Source organism: Cydia splendana, chromosome 5, assembly GCF_910591565.1.
Source record: "Cydia splendana chromosome 5, ilCydSple1.2, whole genome shotgun sequence".
In the NCBI taxonomy this organism is placed as follows: Eukaryota; Metazoa; Arthropoda; class Insecta; order Lepidoptera; family Tortricidae; genus Cydia; species Cydia splendana.
Genome location: NC_085964.1, coordinates 18,666,626 through 18,690,722, shown reverse-complemented (window position 1 = coordinate 18,690,722; position 24,097 = coordinate 18,666,626). Strand labels below are relative to the sequence as shown.

Genomic DNA, 24,097 nt, shown 5'->3' with positions numbered 1-24,097 from the left:
GAGGAGAACATCCGGACATACAAAAGCAAAATGCTCCAGTCGAAACGTAGACCTTCGCTACGCTCCGGTCAAATATATAATCATTTCAGCCTATATACGTCCCACTGCCGGGCACGGGCCTCCTGAGAATGTACGAGGGCAAGCCTTGGGCTATAGTCTCCACGCTAGCCCAATGCGGATTGGGGACTTCACATACACCTTTGAATTTCTTCGCAGATGTATGCAGGTTTCCTTTCCTCACGATGCTTTCCTTCACCGAAAAGCTAGTGGTAGGTAAATATCAAATGATATTTCGTACATAAGTTCCGAAAAACTCATTGGCACGAGCCAGGATTTGAACCCGCGACCTCCGGATTGATAGTCGGACGTCATATCCACTCGGCAACCACCACTTGCACTTTCATATGATATGATTAGGAAACGATCTACTGAATTCACAGCTCTTATAATACCTAATTGCTGGTAGGATCACTACGTGTGGTCTTGTTATTGTAATGATATTGACAATATTATGTTTCATTTATTGTTTCGCTCGATCTATCAAAGCCTGTTGAGGTGGGAAGACGTTGTTTACAATGCATAAATGGAGCTAAACTTCCTGTTAAAAGAGGCCATGGAAATAATGCAGATTGCTATTAAAGAATAAGCAATAGGTATGAACACATTGTCTCAATGAAACTATATAAAACAAGCGTATATAAAGCTAGCACTCATGTTGAATATATACAATAAATATTTATCAAGCAGATACTACAAACTATACTATTTTTAAGGTAAGCTTTGTTAGGTTAAGAGACTTAAGAGCGATTGGATAGGTTTTCCAAAAAGCGGTGCTTTCTTTTTGATTCAAAAATTCATGTTATATTATGTTGTGTTATAAAACAAACTTTGTGCCTTATACAGTGTCATACAATTTTTTCTGTTGGTACCGTTGCTGGTAGGTTGGATGATGGGTGGTGGTGGTTTCTGGTGGCCTACCGTTTACGCTGGATTATAGATGGATAAATCTATTTATAATCATGCAATTATAAATAATATGACCTTAAATAGCTTTAAGTTAGGCATCAGCATCACTTGAAGCATCAAAGAGAAATAGGATCCATTTAAAAGTTTAATTCTAGTTATTATTTTCCTACTCGTTAAAATACTTCAAGAAATCATTTATATCTATAAGGAATTAAGAACTAACAATTATTAGTACTAATAACTAAGTAATTAAACAGCAACAAATCTGTTTGCCTTGCCAATTAGCGAGCGCAGCTGCTAATTTAATTACGCTGTGTTAACAGACATCAAATGAACTTTGTTACAGACTCACCCCTACTCCCACACCCTTACCCCGTTATTCATAAAACTTTACGATCCTGATTTAGTTATATTATGTTTTATTCTTTTCTTACAAATACATAAGTCAAAATGACAGAAAAAGATAAACGATTAGCTAATTGAGGTATGGGGCTGTCCATAAATTACGTCATCGATTTTTGACGATTTTTGACCCCCCCCCCCCCCCCTATAATCATCCAAAAATCATGTTCAAACGACCCCTTTTCCTCCTACTTCATGCTACCGTCATCCGATGTCCAGACCCCCCCCCCCCCTAATTTGAAATGACGTAATTTATGAATAGCCCCTATGTAGCGCGTTTATGAATAAGGGGGTTAGTAGTTATAGCTATGTCTACAGTGTTGACGCTTACAAAATCTCTGTCTAGTGTTTCAGAGAGAATTTTAACGTTATACATGAATGTTTTAATACTAGAATCAGTTAACGTAAAGAAGGGTTGTTATATGTTTAATGTGTGTCTGTCTGTGGATAGTCCCCAACGGATGAACTAATATCATTACTACAACTATGGTCCACAGGTTCAATGCATAGTTAAAGTTAAGTATCAACCACCTATTCCATAAACAGAAACCACCACATATTGATGTAGATATTGTAGATACAAATAGCAGCAGCATGAGTGATGTGAAATATAATGTAATCAAACCATTGTTACAAAACATAATATTTATATAGAGCTTATGTTAATAATATTATATGTACAATAAAAATATATATCTACTTAAGTGTACAGAATGCCAAGCCTTCTTCAAGGAGCCAAGGAGGTATTTGGCTACTGAATTATACCTAAATGTGCTAAATAGACAACAAACTTTAATGGTAAGACATCAGTAAAGAGTTCTAGGTCTAAGCTTACAACTGAAATAAGTAGAGTTATAGTGTGCTAATTACGAGGTTTCCTAATAGTAGAATCAGCTTACAGATGTAGTGCATAATTATTGTTTCCATCGTATTTTCTCAGAAACATTCCTATTTGTGATGCTATACTTCATTCAACCTCAGTACTTTTTGTACCGAGACTGAGTGAAATAGCAAGACACATTCATGTTTCTGTAAAAATACGATGGAAAATAATTATGCATTACATCTGTACTTACTAATATCTCAAGTTTATTTTTTTATAGAAGAGTTGGTACAGTCAGCTGTAGAGATAGCCCTGCATAAAAGTTTACTTACATGTATAAAATAACTCTGCAGCTGACTGTACAATGTCACACAATTAAGTATACTTATTGTATCAACAAAACTTACAGCTAACATCAACTAACATGCTATTATACTAACATGTACCTGACTGACCACCCAGAAAGAATAATTACTTTTTAATAAGAATGATTGAGAAATCATATGTTCAATTGTTTAATTTTATTAACAGAATTGTAATTTTAAAACTAACAGAACCACAAATTTTATTACAAGGTTAACATAGATGAAATGTGGTCAAAAATAACAATAATGTCCACTACGACATTAGGCGCCATGTGTACGTGATTCAGATTCCTATAGATTTTCTTAGACCTATATTTTGAAATTGTATAAATACCCTCAGAAAGCGTGTTTAAACATCAGATTATCCCTCGACAAAAGGTCGTTCTAAACCAACACTCAAAACATCGAGGGAAAATAACCGGGAGGAAAACAAATAACAGGAAAATGTAATTATAACGAGTCGGCTTTACCAGCGTTTATGAGAAGTTCAGGCATTTTATAACGACATAAGTTAAGATCCACAGCAATTTAACGTAAGTATCACACGGACGCGAAGGCACGGCTGACCGCTTTTGATAAAAAAAAACTTGCCGACGGAAGAAAGATATCACGACACCAATAAGATTTTTTACTTTGCACATACCTGGTAAAAACTTACCACACACAATAGATCGTTATCTACAAGATAGCAGTAATGCATCGGGAAACCGTGTTTCTGTTTTGATGTTTATTCGTAGAAAACATACCGTTATCGCGGTCGCTATCGAAGCCGATCGATTCACCGAAACGCATCGAGTGCCGGTATCCACAAACAAGCAAAAATAACATAATCACACCTGTAAACATCCTAACACGAAACTCATGACATAAACCGCACGAGAAATAAAATAATAAACCCAAATACCACACAAATGCAACAAGATTATTTATAAATACTACTTACCAGCAACAACTGTATCACTCAAATCAAACTTCACTGGCTTTGGAAATTCTCTCAGCTTACGTCCACTTAGTTTTAATTCGCCACTTAAATATGCATCCTCAAGAATTCTCTCTAATGATTTTGTTAACTGACTATGAATATTACTTTGACCGTTCATATTTACATTCACACAAGGCCCTAACACGGCCATATTCTTTCGAACTAAAATCAAACTGACTGAAGTGACTGACTTTGGATATATTGTCTATGACATCGGCGCACTAGTGCCAACATCATAAACCGTTGCTAGCTTCACTCGGACAGTTATAAAGCTAAGTCTACACAAGATATAGTTCATCCGTTCGTTCTTTATTTAGTGTTCATTTCTAATGCTTATGTGTATCGGGGTGAAACTAAGCTTTTTTTTATACAGAATAGTGACTAAAGTGACATTAAAAAATATTAAAAGGGACCTTGATGTGAGTAGCGTTGTTAAAATAATAATAATTGCATTGCATGACACCTTTTCTTTAGTCGGTGAAATCTTGGCTCCTATTTTTGTTTGGTCTTTTTCTTATTTACTATTTAGTGTATATTCTTCTTTATTTTATCGATGGTTGAAATTAAAAACTAACTTCATGTTTCATAGCTACCAACATTAAGACTAGGATGACATATGAATAACCTCAAATTTTAATCCAAAAAACTTTATTCTGTGATATTTAATTTATGATAATTATTTAACAATGACTATTTTGAACGCGCTAAAAGTAGCAAATGCCTTTAGGAATGTTAATAAGTCAGGCATAACACAAATTGAGGTAAGAAATATTTTTAATGGTAATAATAACTTTAGTTTCCATTTTCGCTTTATATTTACGTAATTCGCCGTCAATAATTTATGAGACCTTATTTTATTACTCAATAAGCAATATGTACACCAATATGTCTATGTTCATGACGTTTTGACCATATTTTCTTGTGTTGTTCTTAGAATTTAGGATGGAAAAGAATCGATTTCTTACGTGTTCTCGATCCCATGTGACAAAGCTAATAGGAAAATGCCGATTCTTATTGGACCACTATTTTGCACACAGAACAGTGCATTTCTTAACTGTGAAGTTAATTTAAATTTCGTCAACTCTGTAGACTCCCATTGAATACCTACTTGTAAACTTTTGCTAACCATTCAAATAATTCATTCATGCATTGGCCTTTGCGTCTATTGCAGACGATTTATGGTACACCGGAACAACACCGTTTTTTGTTGGCTGAAATTCCAATAAATTAAGATATAATTATTTTGCAGAAATACTCATCACATGTCAAATATGCAGAACACAAGGCTTTGAAAAGGATCAGGAACATTGGTATCTCAGCCCACATTGACTCCGGCAAAACTACACTCACAGAGCGAATATTGTTCTACACTGGCAGAATAGACGCTATGCATGAGGTAATTTAAAAGAAATAAATTGCACTTTTCTTATAGGAAGTTATGCATGATCTTGTCTGGAAGTTTGTAGATTTTTCCTGCCTGGAACTGGTAAAACTTAATTGTAGGTAGCCAGCAGTGGCGGATTTCCCATAAGGCACAGTAGGCCCGGGCCTAGGGCGGCAAGATATTAGGGGTGGCAAATTCTGACAAAAAATTCGCTGATGATAACAAGAAATACCTAACTCAAAATTAGGCCAGGCAACGAATTCTCAAAAAAAAAGGATAGAGGGAAATGTTTGGAATACAATTTTTGACTTCGTAACTTTGTTTGAACTAGTTAGGAGGTGAACATATCAAAAGTCCTCGGCAGTAGAGTCTGTGCGGAAAGTGAAGAGTCGTGAAATGTATGGAGCCCAATACATTCCACGACTCTTCTCTTTCCGCACAGACTCTAGCCCTAAGGCCGGGGAAGGGGGGAGTTTGAAGGTCCCATTTTTAGATTTTTCACTAAACTTATATCTCGGAAACTATGCGTTCTAACGGCATGATCATTATACAAAATCAAAGCTGATTAAATTTGCTCCAAGTTTTACTCAGTCAAGTTTTTCGATATCTTGGTGACTTCGCAGTTTAATTAGTTCGCGCCAAGATGGCACACTTGTGCGCAAATCGCGGCGCGAAGATCGTTCACGCCTTCGCGCCTTGTTCTCCGTTTTTAGTCGGTTTTTCGGCCCGCGTCAACGGAGCTAGCCAGAATAGTGTGTAATGTGGAGTCTTGCTAGTTCGCGCGAACGCGCGGAGGCGCGAACAATCTGCGAAATCGACGAAACACTCGCGTTCGCGGCTTCGTGGCGCGATTCGCGCACGAGTGTCGAGGGCCCTGTCTCAGATAAATGACAGTTAAACTCGATCAGCTGATGCATTTCAGCCATCTAGGCGCGAACTAAACTGTGAAATCACCGTGAAGTTTGCGAGTGTGGAGTCATACGTCAAAGTTGAAAGGACATTTTAGTCTTTAAATGTGATTAGTAATAAATAAAACTACCCAATAAACTGTTAAAATCTTTCGGGTTGCTTTCCTCGTGAGCACCGTGAATATTATTGTAGGAAATGTAATGCAAAATTACAGACGTTCAAGAGCGGATATCTCAAAAACTAAACAATCTACTTACCGGTCGAAAAACTCGACTGTATCAAACTTGTAGCAAATTTAATCAGCTTTCATTTTGTATAATGATCATGTCACAAGGATGCATAGTTTCTGAGATATTCATTCATAGAGAGCCCGCTCAAGGGCCTGCGAGTCCAAACAAAGTTACTAAGTTAAAAATGTGTCCCAAGCATTTCCCTCTAACTATACCTTTTTGTTGCCTGACCTAAATGTAGTCAATATGATGGGTGCTGATGCTGAGAAAGGGGGGCGGCGACAGGGCCTGGGGCCTAGGGCAGCAAAGACTGCAAATCCGCCACTGGTAGCAAGGTATAACACACGTAGCAGTGTAGCAAAGGCTTATCCTAAGTAATCCATTATATGGAAGCCATGAAAGTGTTTGTAAGTTAAGCTCCATGTTACTTAAGATGCTGTTAACATTTAGTTGAAGGTTAATTTAATTTAAATGGTCTGAAGTATATAATATAGACACTGACAGATTTAAACTCTAACATCATCATCATCATCATTTTAGCCTTCAGTCACCCACTGCTTCGTGTACGCCACTTATCCCAGTCCTGGGCTAGTCATCCAAAAGTGCCCTGCGATTTTTCAAATGTCATCCACCCAATGAGCCAACAGATGCCAGATACTCTAACAAACTTTGAATACTTCTAGTTGGGTCATGTCATCGGATAAAAAACTGTTAACACTGAAAGCAGTATCATGTTGAGAAAATATTGATTAAGTCCATTTCATATATCATTCCAATGACTCAAGAGAATACTTACTGGATTTTTGAGTCATTGGAATGATTAAGAAAAACCACCTGCCACCCAATGTGTTAAGAAAAGCGCAAAATTTACTAATTTTCAAGTAAACCAAAGGAGCAGCCTATGGCTTGTAAGCCGTGGTATTGTGCTTTATAACAAAACCATGGCTTACAAGCTTTATAACTTTTCTTATAGGTAAAAGGCAAAGACAATGTAGGTGCCGTCATGGACTCCATGGAACTTGAGCGACAAAGAGGCATCACTATCCAATCAGCAGCCACATACACAATCTGGAAGGAGCACAATATCAACATTATTGACACACCGGGCCATGTAGACTTTACCGTTGAGGTGGAGAGAGCGTTGAGAGTGTTGGACGGGGCTATATTGGTATTGTGCGCTGTTGGAGGTGTGCAGAGTCAAACATTAACGGTTAATAGGCAGATGAAGAGATACAATGTACCTTGCTTGGCGTTTATTAATAAGCTGGATAGATTAGGGGCCAATCCAGAAAGGTATGTTGCTATAATTAAATTAAATTGGTGGAAAGGAAATGTCTATGGCATTTCATCTGGCTAAAGCAGCTGTTACTTAACACAAATATTTAAATTAAAAAAGATATATTCAGAGACCATACTTTTATATCCACAACGCAGGCTTCGTCAGGTGAACACAAATTTACAAATCCGCTACCGGCATCGTCACAAAAAACTACAGCGATAAAATCCGCAACAGGCTTCGTCAACTAACTTACTCTAAAAGTACACATTAATATTTAACTTAGGTAGTAACCACTTTCAATCTATACTTACTCCACCTACCAGACTTTCCCCTGTTTTATTGATAGCTACTGAATATTGGTTAAAAAGCCTCATAAATTCGAACATAGCTGAACACAGTGAGAAAAAGAAATCCGCTGTATTTGTATACAATTTATTTAAGAGACTATATTCAATACACATTATTGGCAGTACACTCCCAGTTACTGTGCGACTTTTATAAGTTTTATCCATGCCACTGTCCACATATTACTGCATTTGGACATTAAGATTGTATACATATATTCTATTATTCTTATATATATTTTGCTGTGTATATTTGCAAATTTGATTATTCCAGGGTATTAAAACAATTGAGGTCCAAACTAAACCACAACGCAGCATTCCTCCACCTACCGATCGGCCTCGAGAAAGAGTGCCAAGGGATTCTAGATCTTATTGAAGAGAAAGCTATATACTTTGACGGTGATTATGGCGAGAAGGTGCGATTGGATGAGGTTCCACAGGATAGGAGGGCTGAAGTGCAGGAGAGGAGGCATGAGTTGATTGAGCATTTGTCTAATGTTGATGAAAGTTTAGGTAAGTTATACCAGGCGTGGCTCACTCCATGATTACGTCGCGTCGCTACAAGTACATGCGGCCCACACCAATTTTGGTGTCTAGCAGTAGTACCTAATTGCCGCGCACCGCTACGGAAGGGCGCCTGCTCGCGCTTGCGCCACCTTGCGGTCATATCTGTCGTAATAGACGCGTTTTGTTAGAGTGTGAACCTTCTGTACCTAGTACTATTATTTATTCTGTGGTTATACTGACTTTATGAAAAGGGTCAATAAGGATTAAGATGAGACTGTTTTTCGACAACTTACCTATAGCTATTTGCACCTACAATATTTTGCAATGAAACGCATATTACGACCGCCTTTGCGGCGGTTGACCAAATGATCACACACTCAATGAAAAGTCATTAGAAATGAGGTCAAATCTAATTCCTTTCTTTTTCAGAGATGTACGAAATTTAAATGTCATATTAAATCGATATCTACATTATTACGCAATTTTATAATTTATTAAAACATACAGATTATTATTAAGTTTGTTGATAGAACAGTTTATCTTCATGCTGGCCGTAATTTGTGTTTTTTTTAACACATCACACGTCATCATCATCATCATCATATCATATATCACTACACCTTATAAAACAAAGTCCCCCGCCGCGTCCGTCTGTTTGTGTTTGTATGTTCGCGATAAACTCGAAAACTACTGAACGGATTTTCATGCGGTTTTCACCTATCAATAGGATTTGTGTAACCCGTGCGAAGCCGGGGCGGGTCGCTAGTGTGTAGATAAATACCACAATGATATTGTATTCTTAACATTGAATCATACTTTCATTTACAGGTGAACTGTTCCTCGAAGAAAAGACCCCAACCGTCTCCGACATCAAAGGCGCCGTACGCCGCTCAGCGCTCAAACGTACCTTCACCCCCGTGCTGCTCGGCACAGCTCTCAAAAATAAAGGAGTCCAACCGCTATTAGACGCTGTTTTGGAATACCTACCCCATCCAGGTTTGATATACAATACAATATTCTTCATTGCTTACCAATTGAAACACAAACACAATAACAATTGAAACAGTACATGTATATTAAGCATATAACTTAAACTATGGTAGACGACATGCGGTCATGTCGCTAAAGAGCGATCTCTTCCAGACAACAAAGTCTGTATGTTGCTGGATTCGTCAATCTATGCGCCCAAAGTTAAAACGGCCGTTTTTGTTTTAAATTCATAGATCGACGAATGTAGCAACATAAATACTAGTTTGATGTATTCAAAAGGTACTTATATACAAAATACAGTATACATAGCGGCCCCCTGTTTTAACCTTTTGGACGCCAATGACCAATATATACGCACCGCAGGTTCAACGCCAAAGACCGATTAATCGGTCACAGACCACAGAGCAACATAGACCTACGTGCATATGCATAAAGTTCAATTTCAGTTTTGACACTTCGGTAACGTGGCGTCCGCGTTACAGCTTTTGTATTTGACACGGCGTCGAAAAGGTTAAATATAAATATCTTTCGTTAAATTTAAATAATCACGATTATTTAGCAGTGGCGCTAGTGTGCACGTTGATGGGCTCTTAAGAATAATGTTTACCGTATTGCCTATAAATGTATAAAAAAAAAAAATGCTGCTATGTATTTTCATTTTTATTGACTTCAGGCTAGCAGAATAATTGATTTTTAAATTACAGGACAAGTAGAGAACACAGCCACGCTAGACGAGAAGAAGGGGCAGGAAGGGGAGACGATAGTGTTAGACCCGGCAAGGAATGGAGATAAACCGTTTGTGGGCTTGGCCTTCAAGCTGGAAGTTAGCAAGTTTGGCCAGCTCACGTACTTGAGGTGTTACCAGGGGATGCTGAAGAGGGGGGACAATATATTCAATGCGAGGACTGGGAAGAAGGTAATTAGTATATTTATTTATCTTCAGAGGTCGGACAAATCATCGCAAAACCATAAAAAATCATTTATATCTCAAAATAGGAGAAGATTTATTTAACTCATATTATGTAGGTACACAGTATCTTTATAAAATTTCCAGATTATACTCAAAAACTGCAGTTCAAAATTGTTAAAAATATTGTATCGTGTTCCATACCATATTTATTTTTGCGATAAATTGTCCAAGCTCTGTTTATCTTTACACAAAAACTTTGCACATAATACTGTGATACAGAAACGGCGAATTTAGTGTCACATTGCATTCTGGTAAAGTGTAACATAAGGCCAAACAAAGAAACGCGGTTGAGGTACAAGTGTTAGTTGTTTAAGGTACAAACCGTGACTACTTTGAAAAAAACTCGTATCTTATTCTGTCAATCAAAAGAAAAATGTGGTAACTATGTATGGGATGCATACAGAGTTACTGCGTTTTTACTTTGAGTAACATTGCGAGATACGGGATTTTTTCATAGTAGTGACGAAACTTTTCTTCAATGGGTGTTCAAGTTCCCGACACCCGATAATCTGCGCGTGAGCCTGTCTGTTTTAACATGTATTTTGTTCTTTTCAGGTTAAAATCTCTCGCTTAGTCCGTATGCATTCGAGCAACATGGAAGAAGTGAATGAGGTAACTTCAATTTTATTGTATATTTAATATAAATATATTATGTAGTTGAAGGAAATACTACTAACAGGTAACAGGCAGATTTTGTGAATCATGAAAGTACATTGAAGTGCAAGATCTTACAATATTATATAACGGAAAAATCAAAACTGATTTGTAATGCACCTAAGGGTGACATTCCCACCTATCCAATTTCTTTGTCCAATGTGTATTTGCATCTCACATTTTGCTTAGTGAGAGAGCGAGACGCAATGCACATTGTGCCAAGATATTGTGGGTTGATATCGTCACTGGGTGACGACTTTACTTTCTTGTTGGTATTTCTTTAAAAGTTGTAAAATGTATCGAAATTCAGGTGTTAGAATTTCTTATATGCCTACTTTTCTAGTACACATTTTTTATTTAACCATACGATTGGTACAGTCACCTGCAATAATATGTTACACAACGAAGGCCGCAAAAATATCCGACACGATCTTATTTGTATAGCCACAAGAGCGCGTCACATATTTAAGCGGCCTTCAAAGAGTAACATATTATTGCAGGAGATTGTACGTAAATGTAACTTTAAAAAAAAAATTATACAGGTATTCGCCGGCGACATATTTGCGCTATTCGGCGTAGACTGCGCATCGGGTGACACATTCGTTAACGACGGACGACTGAATCTCGCTATGGAGTCTATTGTGGTACCAGATCCTGTGGTTTCCATGGCCATAAAACCTAAGAACAACAAGGATAGAGATAACTTCTCGAAAGCTGTCGCTAGGTGAGTTAGAAAGAGAAAAACATTTTTATGAATGATGTAACACTAAGCCTCGCTATGGAGTCTCTCGTGCCTGATGATCCTGTGGTATAAGAAAGATACAATAGACGCATCATTTAGATGAGAGATAGAGGGGAGGAAATAAAGAGAGATAGGTAAAGGCATTGAAAGGGGTCAGGGAGTTAGAGGAGAGAGAAAGTGAGTGATAGAAAGAGATGGTGAGGCATTCGTCATCGAAATAAAGAGAGATAAAGGGAAAGGAAGAGTAATTGAGAGTCTATTTAAACAGACTGAGAGAGGGCATACGTTACGTAAGAGAGACTTTCATAGGTGCATGGTATAATAATATACTCCGCCTTGTACTCCATTCCGAGATTCGCGTATGACCTAACTGACACGCGCCTACGTCATCATGCTGTTTACAGGTTCTCAAACTTTGAAATGTGGGAGAATTTTAACCAACGGTGAAAATTATTTTAACGGCATTAATTTTAAGTTATTCATGTAGAAACATAGTAAAATAAAACAAATCTAATGTATTAAATTAAACTTTATTTATCTATACAAGACAAACGTTTAAAAAACTAATTCACAGTTACACATTAATTACCAAGCTTACGACGTGAAAAGTTTGGAAAACATTGCGACTGCTGACACTGAGCGAGAAGGAAATAACAATTAACACGCGTTCGACAAGGATGACGGTCAGGGCATGAAGTTATCTAGATCCGAATTGTCAAATGTGCACAGCGCTATCCTGTGTTCCCAGTAGTATAAACAGAATTACCCGAAAGTCTGAAATTTCTTTCGTGAATCGGAAGATATTGCTAACGAGTAATTAAAAATGACGTGTTATTGTAAAATTTAAGCTAAAATACATATAAATGAAAATTATAAAGAAATATTTTAACTTATTAACCATAGGTATAATGTACTTACCCATGTAACATGTTATGTTGAAATAAAGTGGCAATGTTATTGTGACGTAGGCCCGTGTCACTCTGGGAATGGAAGACCATGTTTTATTAGACCATGCATATGTGTTCATCTCATAGGTGATTTTACCCTTTGCTATTAAACATCGCCGAGCATGTCGGTAATTTGTCTCGGATAAAATACTCATTTTTGAGAGCATGAAACTACCCAGTTTCATGTTATCGATGTACTCTTCCCCTTCTCTTACTAAACCTTGTTAAAGATCTCTTCTTCCTCGCGTTATCCCGGCATTTTGCCACGGCTCATGGGAGCCTGGGGTCCGCCGACCTTGGGGGACCTTGTTAAAGATATATTTTTGAAACAGGTTCACCAAAGAAGACCCGACATTCCAGTTCCGCTACGACGGCGACAACAAGGAAACCATAGTGTCCGGTATGGGCGAGCTGCATCTAGAAATATACGCGCAGAGAATGGAGAGGGAATACAACTGTCCTGTGGAGCTTGGGAAACCTAAGGTCGCCTTCAGGTAATACATCATAGTTTTGTAGCTTTTAGTAATCTATTGTCATAAACCCACCATATTGCGCTGCAGTGCTGCCCTCTATAAGTTTTTGGTGTCCAAGCTTCTTAGTAGACGTACTAAGCTACGGCACAGAATAAATAATAGTACTAGGTACAGAAGACTCACTCTCTAACAAAACGCGTCTGTTACGATCAGCACAGATATGCCTGCTAGGTGGCGACAGCGCCACGCGCGGCTTATGGCTAGCCACCTAAATTGGAGTGGAGCGGATGTACTTTTAGCTACCTTTAGCAAAGCGACGAAATCGCGGAGTGAGCTACGCCTGGCTACGGATCTACAAGACCGTGATCCGCCCTATTCTGATGTACGGGTGTGAGGCTTGGACACAGGAGAACAGCCTTTTAGTCACAGAACTAAGGTGTTAAGGAAGATTCTGGGACCCGTCAAAAGAGACGATGGCTGTTGGAGGATCCGAAAGAATGCCGAAATAGAACATCTGATAGCCGAGCTAAACATAATAGGTGAGACCAAAGCGCATCGTCTCCGCTGGCTTGGCCATCTCGAAAGGATGGGTGTAGATCGGGCAGCCAAAAGGGCCTACTTGGGTCGACCAACTGGGCGCCGTCCTGTTGGTCGTCCTAAATACCGTTGGGCAGATATAGTGGAGGCAGATGTCCGTGAGCTCGGCGTCGGTGAAAGCTGGCGGGATACCGCTCTGGACCGATCAAAGTGGCGTGCTCTTGTGTTGGAGGCCAAGACTCAGGCTATTAACTAAGTAAGTAAGTAAACCCACCATAAACCCGAAGACCACGGAACAAAATAACGCTTGCGGCGTTGAGCGTAAAAAACAAAGGAATGACGTTCTGTATGATGGCCTTGTGGCCGCACTGCGAAATTCAGCGATATTGGCAGGCGTGGCGCACTCCGCGATTTCGTGGCTTTGCTACAGGTGGCTAAAAGTACATCCGCCACAATTTTGGGGAAAGCCATAAGCCGCGCGTGGCGCTGTCGCCACCTAGCGGCCATATCTGTGCTGATCGTAACAGACGCGTTTTGTTAGAGAGTGAGTCTTCTGTACCTAGTACTATTATTTATTCTGTGATATTGGCTAAAAGTGTTTTTGCTCGACGTGGAAGCGATTGATTCATGCCACACACTCTCGAATCGAGAAGTGATATATTCTTTATTTCGCTGCAGCAAATAGAATAGAGTGTATAGAGAGTTCCTGTCATGGTAAATTCTGTAGCCACAATACATTTACTGACATCCTTCGACAGAAGATTAACACATTCATTGCCAACCAGGCAAACAAGACATCCGCGCCAGGCCACAACAATGTCGTCATATAAAGCTGTAGTACCACGATCCCGACTATCGGGTCGTCCGGCCTGGGAACGAAATCATTAAATACCCGATAGTCGGGTTTTCGGCACTGAATGTGTTAAAACTGTTAGAACCCCATTTGACTTTGATCCTTATTCTTTCACTGATATGTGTTATTTGTTAAATATTAAAAATAACGCCATCTACTCGACAGGAGGCCAAAGGTTATGGCGCCATCGCTCGAAAAGATTGCATCATACCTTTGGCCTACTATATACCTTACAAAATTTTACTAAGGATTGAAAATACGCCCCGTATATTTATAACCACACCTTTATAATTAAATCCTCTATAACCAAATAGTCCCAATTTAATACTTGTCTTTAGAACGAAAGTAAGTAGGACGATAAACGATTGACCGTTTTCTGTTTGTTTGTTTTTTGTTTCGTCTTGTGTCAGAGGCCAAGTCTCATTTTGGGTCGCTGAGCCAACGGAGTAAGTAAGTAACTTTTCTCTTTCATTTACAGAGAAACGATGATGTCCCCGTGCACATTCGACTACCTGCACAAGAAGCAGTCGGGAGGCGCTGGTCAATTCGCCCGAGTGTGCGGTATTATGGAGCCACTGCCGCCCCACCAGAACACTAGTAAGTTTTAGAAATAGAAATAGTTTATTCGTGGCAAAGAAATAAAGAAATAACCGATAAAAAAAGGAACAAAAAAAAACTTACACATAACATTACAACACATATCATTACATAACATAACAAGTAATATTAGCCATGAAATGGTCCCGACTCAGCATGGTGTTAGCCCAGATGGGCCAATGCTGGTCTTCCATCGGGGCCATGGACGAGTGAAGCACGGAAAGTACACAACATTTAAATTATAAACAATGGCAATAAAACAAACAAATTGGAAAGAAATAAATAACAGTAATTCATTCAAAATTACATTTTATGTAAATAAAAAAAAACTAAAAAGAAATAAAGGCGAAATAAAGTTTTCAAGACTCCCTCACCGCTGTAGATCTGTGTTGTGTTCCATATTATTACATGTAGGACTTCGAAGTTATTTTTGTTTTCAAGCGAACTAAAAATCTTTAACATACTTCAGAGATGTCCTTCTTAAATACAGTGACCGAAGACTTTGCTTTGAACTGATGACCACTGGGATAGTAAGGTTCTTGAGTGGCCACTGCAAGTCATAAGGCGCGGCAAGATAAGGCCCTCAAAAAGGTGGATTGATGATCTACTCAAAATCCCTGGGAACCGTTGGAACACATTTTTCCTGCGTGGAACTTTCTTTTTTTCTGTGAAATGCTCAATATTGTGTAAACTGATTAACACTTAAATGGAATCCCAGAGATAGATGACTTAACTTACAAAGTCAACTCTGGCTAATACACTCAACTAAAACTAAATTGTTTAACCCTTCCAGTGCTCGAGTTTGTGGACGAGACCGTAGGCACGAACATACCCAAGCCGTTCGTGCCAGGCGTAGAGCGCGGCTTCATCGACACGTGTCAAAAGGGTTACCTGTCCGGACACAAGATATCTGGCGTCAAGTTCCGACTCCAAGATGGCGCCCATCATATTGTGGATTCTAGCGAGCTGGCCTTCTTCTTGGCTGCTAAAGGAGCTGTCAAAGATGGTGAGTATTAAAATAAGAATGTGCGTGGGTGCTAATATACACAAGATGATATATTGTACTTATCATAACTGCAGAGGTAGTTGGACCACGGTGTATGCTGAGGTCCCGCTGAATAACATGTTCGGATACGCTGGAGAACTGAGGTAAGGTCACTGAGTTCCACGGCAGTTTCACGGCACTCAGTTCCAGTTGACTAAGGGTCGGTTGCAACAAACCGTCTGTCGCCGTTAAAGCGTTCGCTATATTTTATTGTATGGGAATGTTCATAGTACTCTGTTGAGTGATGTTGATCAGTCTGTTAAGTGTGGTTGGTGCAACTGGCCCTAACTCTCGTGTATAGAATATGATGCGTGTAGAAGGCAAGGCATGACTATAGAGACACTCTAGCTAGTCGTTAGTAATTTTAATTACTTCTAGTTTATAATTGACAGTTGTGTTTTCTGCCTAAACATAAGTTGAGAATTATTATTATTATAGCCTCTTTATTTCCATAGCTCTTTTTTAGTTTCTGTTAAGATATGTTTTTATGCTGTTGTTTCTGTTGTTTTTCCTCCTTTCGTGAGGTATGGATCCCGTTTGGGTAAAGGCCTCCTCCCATTTCTTCCATAAATGTCTGTGTTTGGCATTGTACATCCAGTCTTTTCCTGCAACCTCTACTATGTCATCAGTCCACCGTTTGACTGGTTTGCCAACTTTCCTCTTGGCTGGTAATGGTCCTTTCCATCTTGTTGTTAGTGTTGTCCATCTGTCATCTGTATATCTTGAAATATGTCCTGCCCATTGCCATTTGAGCTTAAGGGCTTGTGTGAGCGCATCTTTGACGTTTGTTTTTATTCTTATAGTGTCGTTTTTAATTTTGTGCATTTTGTTTATTCCCAGTATGCTTCTTTCCATGGCTCGTTGTGTGGTGTTTATTTTTTGTTTGATCTTGTTGGTGTAAGTCCACGTTTGACATCCGTATAATAAACTAGGCAGAAGGCATGTGTCCATTATTATTCTTTTTATCTTCATACTAAATTTTCCTTTCAGAATTTCTTTGAATGACCAAAACTTTCGCCATGTAATATTTTTCCTTCTATCTACCTCTTCCTCGTTATTAGTCCGTGAAAAGGAAATTTGCTTACCCAGGTATATGTATTTCTTTACATATTCAATTGTATTTCCTTTTACATTGATGGGGGTGTCAAGGCTATTAGTCATTACCTTCGTTTTGCTTCTGTTCATTTGTAAGCCTACTTCATCGCTTTCCTTGTCTAGTGTCTGTAACATATTTTCTAGTTGTTTAGCTCTTTCTGCAAATATGATTATGTCATCTGCAAACCGCAGGTGCGTTAGGCGACATCCATCAATGTTAATACCATATCCAGTCCAGTTTATGTTTTTAAAAATATTTTCTAGTACGGCAATGAAAAGCTTGGGTGACAGAGGGTCACCTTGCCTTACTCCTCTTTCAATTTTGATATGATCTCCTCTTCTTTCAAGTTTAACTCTGCTTGTGCTATTTGAGTATATGTGTTTGATGATATTTATGTATTTCTGTTCTACTCCTGACACTTTTAGTGCGTTCCAGATTGAGTTGTGACTGATGCTGTCAAAGGCTTTGCTGTAGTCAACAAAAGCAACATATAGTGGTTTCCTGAATTCATTAAATTTTTCAATTAGTTGTTCCACTACATGTATATGATCGGTTGTGCTAAAGCCTGAGCGGAAGCCTGCCTGTTCTCTTGGTTGTGCGGTGTCGATTTTTATAGCAATTCTTTTCAGTATAATCGATGTGAAGAGCTTGTAGACACTTGTCAGTAGGCTAATGGGTCTGTAATTTCCAATATCTAATGGGTCTCCTTTCTTATATATTAGTACTATATCAGAAGAGCACCATTGTTTTGGTACTATTTCAAATTCTAGTATCATATTAAATAGCTTTTTTAAGTGTTTAAGTAAAATTGGAGCTCCTAGTTTAAGGCAGTCATTTGTTAGCCCATCTGGGCCTGGGCTCTTCTCATTTTTCAGTTTCTTTATGTGAGAGAGTACTTCATCTTCATCAATTGGTTTAACTATGTTGCACCCATTGCTGGTGATATTGTGTTCTTGCTGTAACGGTGTGTTTTCTTTCTTGCTGTAGAGTTCTCTATAAAACTTAGTTGCGTGTTCTAATATCTCCTTCCTTGATTTGGTCTCGCCTGAGCTGTTCTCTAATTTTTGTATCCAATTTTTATGTAGAGACATTTCCTTGTAAGCTCTTTTGGTACTTCTGTGTGTATGTATGTTCCTTGTAATTATCTCTTCCCTGTAATTATTGTAGTCCTGTTTTATTGCTTTGTTAGTAATTTTAAACATTTCAGTGAGTTCCTTTTTTTGATCTTTAGTTTTGTTTTTAAGTTGTATTAATTCTGTGCGTTTCTTGATTAGTTGTTTTGTGTGATTGCTAAGTATTGTATGTTGTTTCCTTCTAGTTTCTTCGTTAGTTTGTAAGCTGCGCAATATATTCTCTTCCAGGTAGTTGTAATATGTTTGAACACTTCCCGGCACATTGGTTAATTCATCGCTAAGATTTGTTTTTAAATTTTCTATATATTTTTTAATTTCGTCATCAGTTTTAGGACTTATTATCTGGTTTTTATAATTTTTTCTGTTTTTACTTTTATGACATAGACTGAATGTTGCTCGAAGTAGTCTGTGGTCTGAGGAGAAGTTGACTTTGTTTAAAACTTCCATGTTTTTTACCATATGATGTTTGTTAGTCATAATAAAATCTATCTCATTTTGGATTTTTTGGTTGGGAGATGTCCATGTCCAACGCTTACTGCTTTTTTTCTTGAAGAGTGTATTGATGATTCGTAAGTTGTGTTCGAGAGCATAGTCTATTAGTAGTTGACCCCTCGTATTGCGTTCTCCGTATCCATAATTTCCAAAACATGGGCTTTCTTCTTTCTTAGGCTGTCCAATTTTCGCGTTAAAGTCGCCCATTACTATGAGGTTCTCATCCGCTAGACTGTGTGCTTTCTCCAAGTCGTTATAGAATGCTTCAACAACTTCATCTTGTGCTGTATCTGTTGGGGCGTATGTCTGGATAATTGAGATGTTAAAGTCTTCTATTTTCAGTTGTAGCAGGGCAACCCTTTCAGAGATCCCTGTAAAATTATGTATTTTGTGTTTATGTTCCTTCTTAATTAGAAATCCCACGCCATGTAAACCTTTTGTTTCACCAATGTAACACAGAATGTAGTCCTGGAATTCTTCGATTTGGCAGCCATTCCTCTTAACTTCAGATAGTCCTAGCACATCAAAGTTGACGTTTTCTAGTGCATGCATGAGTTGCAGGTATCGCTCATTTGATGAGAGGGATCGGACATTATATGTTCCTATACGTATAGTAGTATTCAAATTTAAACACTTTTTAGCCTTCATATGTGTGTGTGTATTTGTGGGAGGGTATTGGTCGCAATCCAATTTGTTTTTGCAAATATATTTATAAATGTTCGTAAAGCTTTGATAGTCAGCTGGTATTTTTATTTCTTGAAAATAAAACCCCTGCATAGAAAAACTGTTTAAAATTTAATCGATACATGTTTGCGCCAATACGGCAGTCGCCATTCGTGTGACTTTGTGACGTCATTGTATTGTATTTTCCCAGTATTCGAAGAAGGTGCATGGCAGATACTCGAGCCCATCATGTACGTGGAAGTGACCATGCCCGAAGAGTTCCATGGGACAGTCATCGGCCAGCTGAACAAGCGAGGCGGCATTATTACTGGAAACGAGGGAGCGGAAGGCTGGACCACGGTGTATGCTGAGGTCCCGCTGAATAACATGTTCGGATACGCTGGAGAACTGAGGTAAGGCCACTGAGTTCCACGGCACAGTCATTGTGCAAACTTTGTTACAAATCATTTTCAAGGTGCTCGATAGAAAAAAATCGTGTTAAAATCGTATTCGTAAGTCAGTAAATTAGGTTTCGAATTTATTAATCTATAGAAAGGCCTCAAGATTGCTAATAATTTTTTTGCCAACCGTATTGTGACCTAAATAACCGCTACGATTTTCCAAAACTGCTGGCTGAACCTCCAGCACCTTAACCAAAAAGGTGTGTACATTTTGACCACCTTACCCGATTAGTTACTGAGAATCTTGATAATACCATATAGTCAAGCAAATCTTGTCAGTAGAAAAAGGCGCGAAATTCAAATTTTCTATGCGACGATATCCCTTCCCTTTTTCAAATTTGCCGCCTTTTCTACTGACAAGATCTGCTTGACCAACTATATATAACTTTTCTTTTCCAGATCTATGACACAAGGCAAGGGTGAGTTCAGCATGGAATACAGCCGCTACTCCCCCTGCCTCCCCGACGTACAGGAGCAACTCATCAGGAAATACCAGGAGGAAATGGGCATAGTCCCCGATAAAAAGAAAAACAAAAACTAACCGCCTTTAGAATTATTTAGTAGGTCATTTTTGTAAGCAATAAATGTTAATTTATTAATTTATTACTTGTTTGTTTCCCTATGCAATATAGAAACAACATAACATAACTTAGAACTTATTTTACATATTTTTTCTAACCAGAAACAGGACAGCTAGGTAGGGACATTCCACGGACTGTCCCGTACAGACGCATTTAATTTCATATATTACAACTTTTTCTTAGGCCTTTAAAGCCGACGGTTATTTTTCTGTGCATATTTCTGATCTTTTGTCACAGAAAAAGAAATTCCTACACCTACGTATCTTCAGAAAATTCGCGTTTGTACGGGACAAACGGTAGACAATTTCATGGAATGCTCCGGTACAGATGTAGTGCATAATAATCCTTTACCATCCAATTTTCACGGAAACGTACGAACGTGTTATGCTATTTCAGTCATACTCAGTACAAAAAGTAGGTACAGAGGTTGACTGAACTAGCATGCCAAATACGAACGTTTCCGAGAAAATACGATGGCAAAATAGGAAAGTGAAAGGAAGAAGGGAATATCTTTGTAATATCAAATCTGGTACTTGCCTTGTGCAATTTCACCTGCAACATATATTAAAATATTTTATATTATTTGTAGCAAACAGTAAAATATTTTGTTCCAACCTCTTATAAAGCGCCATCTATCAACGACGCGGAGAATCGTGTAGTAAGATTACCGACACCTAGTAGTAAATATATGAAACTTAATTTTAGCTACTCCTCAACAGATGTCGGAGCCATTAGTTCGTCTATTCGATAACAGATGTCGCTAAACGTTGCAGATATCATAACTGTACGGGTATTTTCTGTTCGTGATTGAGTTAATTTTAAGTAGACATTAAGTAAAATAAAGCAATACACATTTATAAAAACCCATTTATTCAACACTCGACATGATAATATCCAAAAATGCCATAACGAAACTCGCAGGTACAAACAATTGATTTTCATTCATAACCTACTCAAATTAACACTAAAAGGGCAAATTCCATTAGTTACCGTACCATACAGTTTATATATTGAACAAAATGGGTACCTACTTAATTTTAGGGAGCATGTAATGACTTAGGGCCAGAGATAGCACGATTTTTGTTTGGACCATATTCCTTGAGTAGGACGTAGGACCTACTCGTACCCAATAGAAACTGCGAATTTTGACCTTGGCGAGTTTTTAAAAATATTATTTGAATATTTACATGCGTTTCGGTGCGTTACTTCTGTCATATTCTTCTGAGGTTTGAGAGGTTCCGTTTGTTTGAGGTTAGAACTTGAGGGTAGTAACTATTGGAAAACACCCCTTCAACTACGGTCACATGGCGACTAAAGGCTTTCAGGGTCTACATTATTAGGTACATATACTTACCTACATGTACTTAGTAATTGCTCATTGGAATAGTATATGTATACTATTTTAATATTGCATAGTTGAAGCTGGCTTTTGCGTATTTTGTACTGCCTGCAGGGGGCCTAGCCAAAATGACAATCGTTGATAGGGAACGAATCGAAATTTAAAAATGTGTACGGAAATAGTGTGGAAAGATTAGGAAACTGCAGTACTTTGGTTATTACGAAATGACAAATACCACCTCTTCCAGCTGATAATACAGGGGAAAATGCAGGGAAAACGAAAATGTGGAAGAAGACGTACCTCGTGGCTCAAAACCCTCAGGTGCTGGTTCAAGATGAGCACCAGATCGCTGTTTCGAGGTGCAGCGTCAAAAGTGATAGCCAACCTCCGGCAGGAGACGGCACCATAAGAAGAAGACTGAAATAGTCACGTGAGTTTTCGTAGCACCTGTTATCCCGATACAGTTTTTCTTTTCGTTTTGCGTTTGTCGATGAACGATTGTCATCTTGGCTAGCCCCCCTGCTGCGTCTTCGTTGCTAGGTAGGTACTTATTTTTCCTCGACTTTGCTAGTAACGATAGTTGTTCTGGTATATGGCATCGTTAAAAAAACGTAAATTACTAATTAAAACTTTTAAGCTTAAGAGCGTTAAGTACTACGAATTAAAAACAATATTTTCTGCGAATTAAAAAGTAAAATTGTAACTAATTTAATATCTAATATACACTTTGACAGTCTAAAGACCAATTTTCTTGTACAGCCTTCTTGGTATTTAACTATTTACCTAATTCTATATTTTCTGTTCAATTTGCAAAACTGACATCACTGAATTAGCTACGTATTAGGAAAACTATCACATAAAGGTGAACTATAGTAGAACAAATTAACGTACATCTGTGAGCCACCGGTGTGTTGTGGGGGAGAAAAAAAAAAGTTGATCAATACGTGAACGTGACCCATTCCTGTATCACCGTTTTGGTTAGCCAAATTGTACCTTAGATTGTGCTACAATAGTTTACTTACAGTTTTAGATAGCAATTCTGGAACTAGAAATTAAATAGTACTATCATTCATCAAACAGAAATCAAGTTAAGAATGTTTTGGATTGTCTTTCTAGTTTACTTTACAATAGGTACAGTCAACTGTAAAAATATGGGTGTAGACAACTTACTCAAAAATATGTCCCATAGTTCTTAATTCACTGACATAAGAGTTATGGGACATATTTTTGAGATGATTTGTACACCCATATTTTTAGGGTTGACTCTACTGACATCTTTTAACCCTATTACTTGATTCAGTGTCCGAAGTTTCCAACTATATGATTGGGACTGGGACATTAGGTAGGTACTTAAAACAGTTAAAACTAATGGCACTATATGTATATCAAAGTCTGAAAACGATAGTACAATTTTTGTCACAAACGATCGTTTTCAAACTTTGTGACAGCGCCCTAGGTTACACAAATGTATAAACGATTAATATCCATACAAATCCTATAGTAAAAGAGTCAAAGTTGTATAATACATTTATACTAATGGTGTCTCTCTATTGGCACTTCGTACTGTGGGTCTATGCGAGATGAAAGTAGTTTGCCCTATGGACGAGGCTACATACCACATTCAATATCACAACATACCACATTCAGGTTTTGATTAGGGGCACGAACATTTAAACGTTAAAGATATAGAGAAATATAGTAAGACAAGAGAGCTCACTCCATACATCAGTTTTGGTACCAAAGTTACGAACAAAGCAAATAGTTCTGACTAAAGATTTCTACTAAGAACTAACTAAAGCATTCCGTTGCGAGAAATTTTATACAAATCTGAATCGCAACAAACGAAGCGTTTTGCACAAACGAAAATTACTATCCAAAGACTAAAAGGTAACTTTCTTTTGCGGTTGCTTCGGTCATAGAGAAATATAGTAAGACAAGAGAACTCACTCCATACATCAGTTTTGGTACCAAAAATATTAGTATTTTCATAGACGACATCTAGCATCGAGTAGCGGAATTATCAGTACTTTAAGTAGTAGTAGTAGTAGTAGTACTGTCAAGTGACAATAGATGTAGCACCGACCGGAAAGTCTTATGTTGCATTAGACTTTCCGGTCGGTGCTACATCTATTGTCAAATGACAATAGTGCTACATCTATTGACATTTGACAGTACTACTACTACTTAAAGTACTGATAATTCCGCTACTCGATGCTAGATGTCGTCTATGAAAATACTAATATTTTTGGTACCAAAACTGATGTATGGAGTGAGTTCTCTTGTCTTACTATATTTCTCTATGACCGAAGCAACCGCAAAAGAAAGTTACCTTT

At 38.1% G+C, this 24,097-nt stretch overlaps 2 protein-coding genes across 4 annotated transcripts in view; one reads left to right on the top strand and one right to left on the bottom strand.

Moving 5' to 3' along the window:
- The window catches only part of LOC134790916 (leucine-rich repeat and calponin homology domain-containing protein), an 82,626-nt gene extending 78,909 nt beyond the window's left edge, over positions 1-3,717 (bottom strand). For 2 of the 3 annotated variants that reach the window (XM_063761917.1, XM_063761916.1), the window contains exon 1: positions 3,500-3,717. In XM_063761917.1, the coding sequence (XP_063617987.1) occupies positions 3,500-3,689 (190 nt within the window). In that variant the 5' untranslated portion in view covers positions 3,690-3,717. The remainder of the gene's footprint in view (positions 1-3,499) is intronic. The other variant, XM_063761919.1, reaches the window with a different exon arrangement.
- A 404-nt stretch (positions 3,718-4,121) lies between these two features.
- Positions 4,122-20,447, top strand: LOC134790920 (elongation factor G, mitochondrial). The gene is made up of 13 exons (XM_063761928.1): positions 4,122-4,299; positions 4,788-4,934; positions 7,035-7,354; positions 7,959-8,197; positions 9,020-9,187; positions 9,886-10,097; positions 10,707-10,763; positions 11,348-11,529; positions 12,827-12,988; positions 14,836-14,954; positions 15,748-15,960; positions 19,595-19,796; positions 20,244-20,447. The coding sequence occupies exons 1-13, from the start codon at positions 4,225-4,227 to the stop codon at positions 20,383-20,385; spliced, it is 2,238 nt and encodes a 745-aa protein (XP_063617998.1). The 5' UTR covers positions 4,122-4,224; the 3' UTR covers positions 20,386-20,447.
- Positions 20,448-24,097: the final 3,650 nt, after the last annotated feature.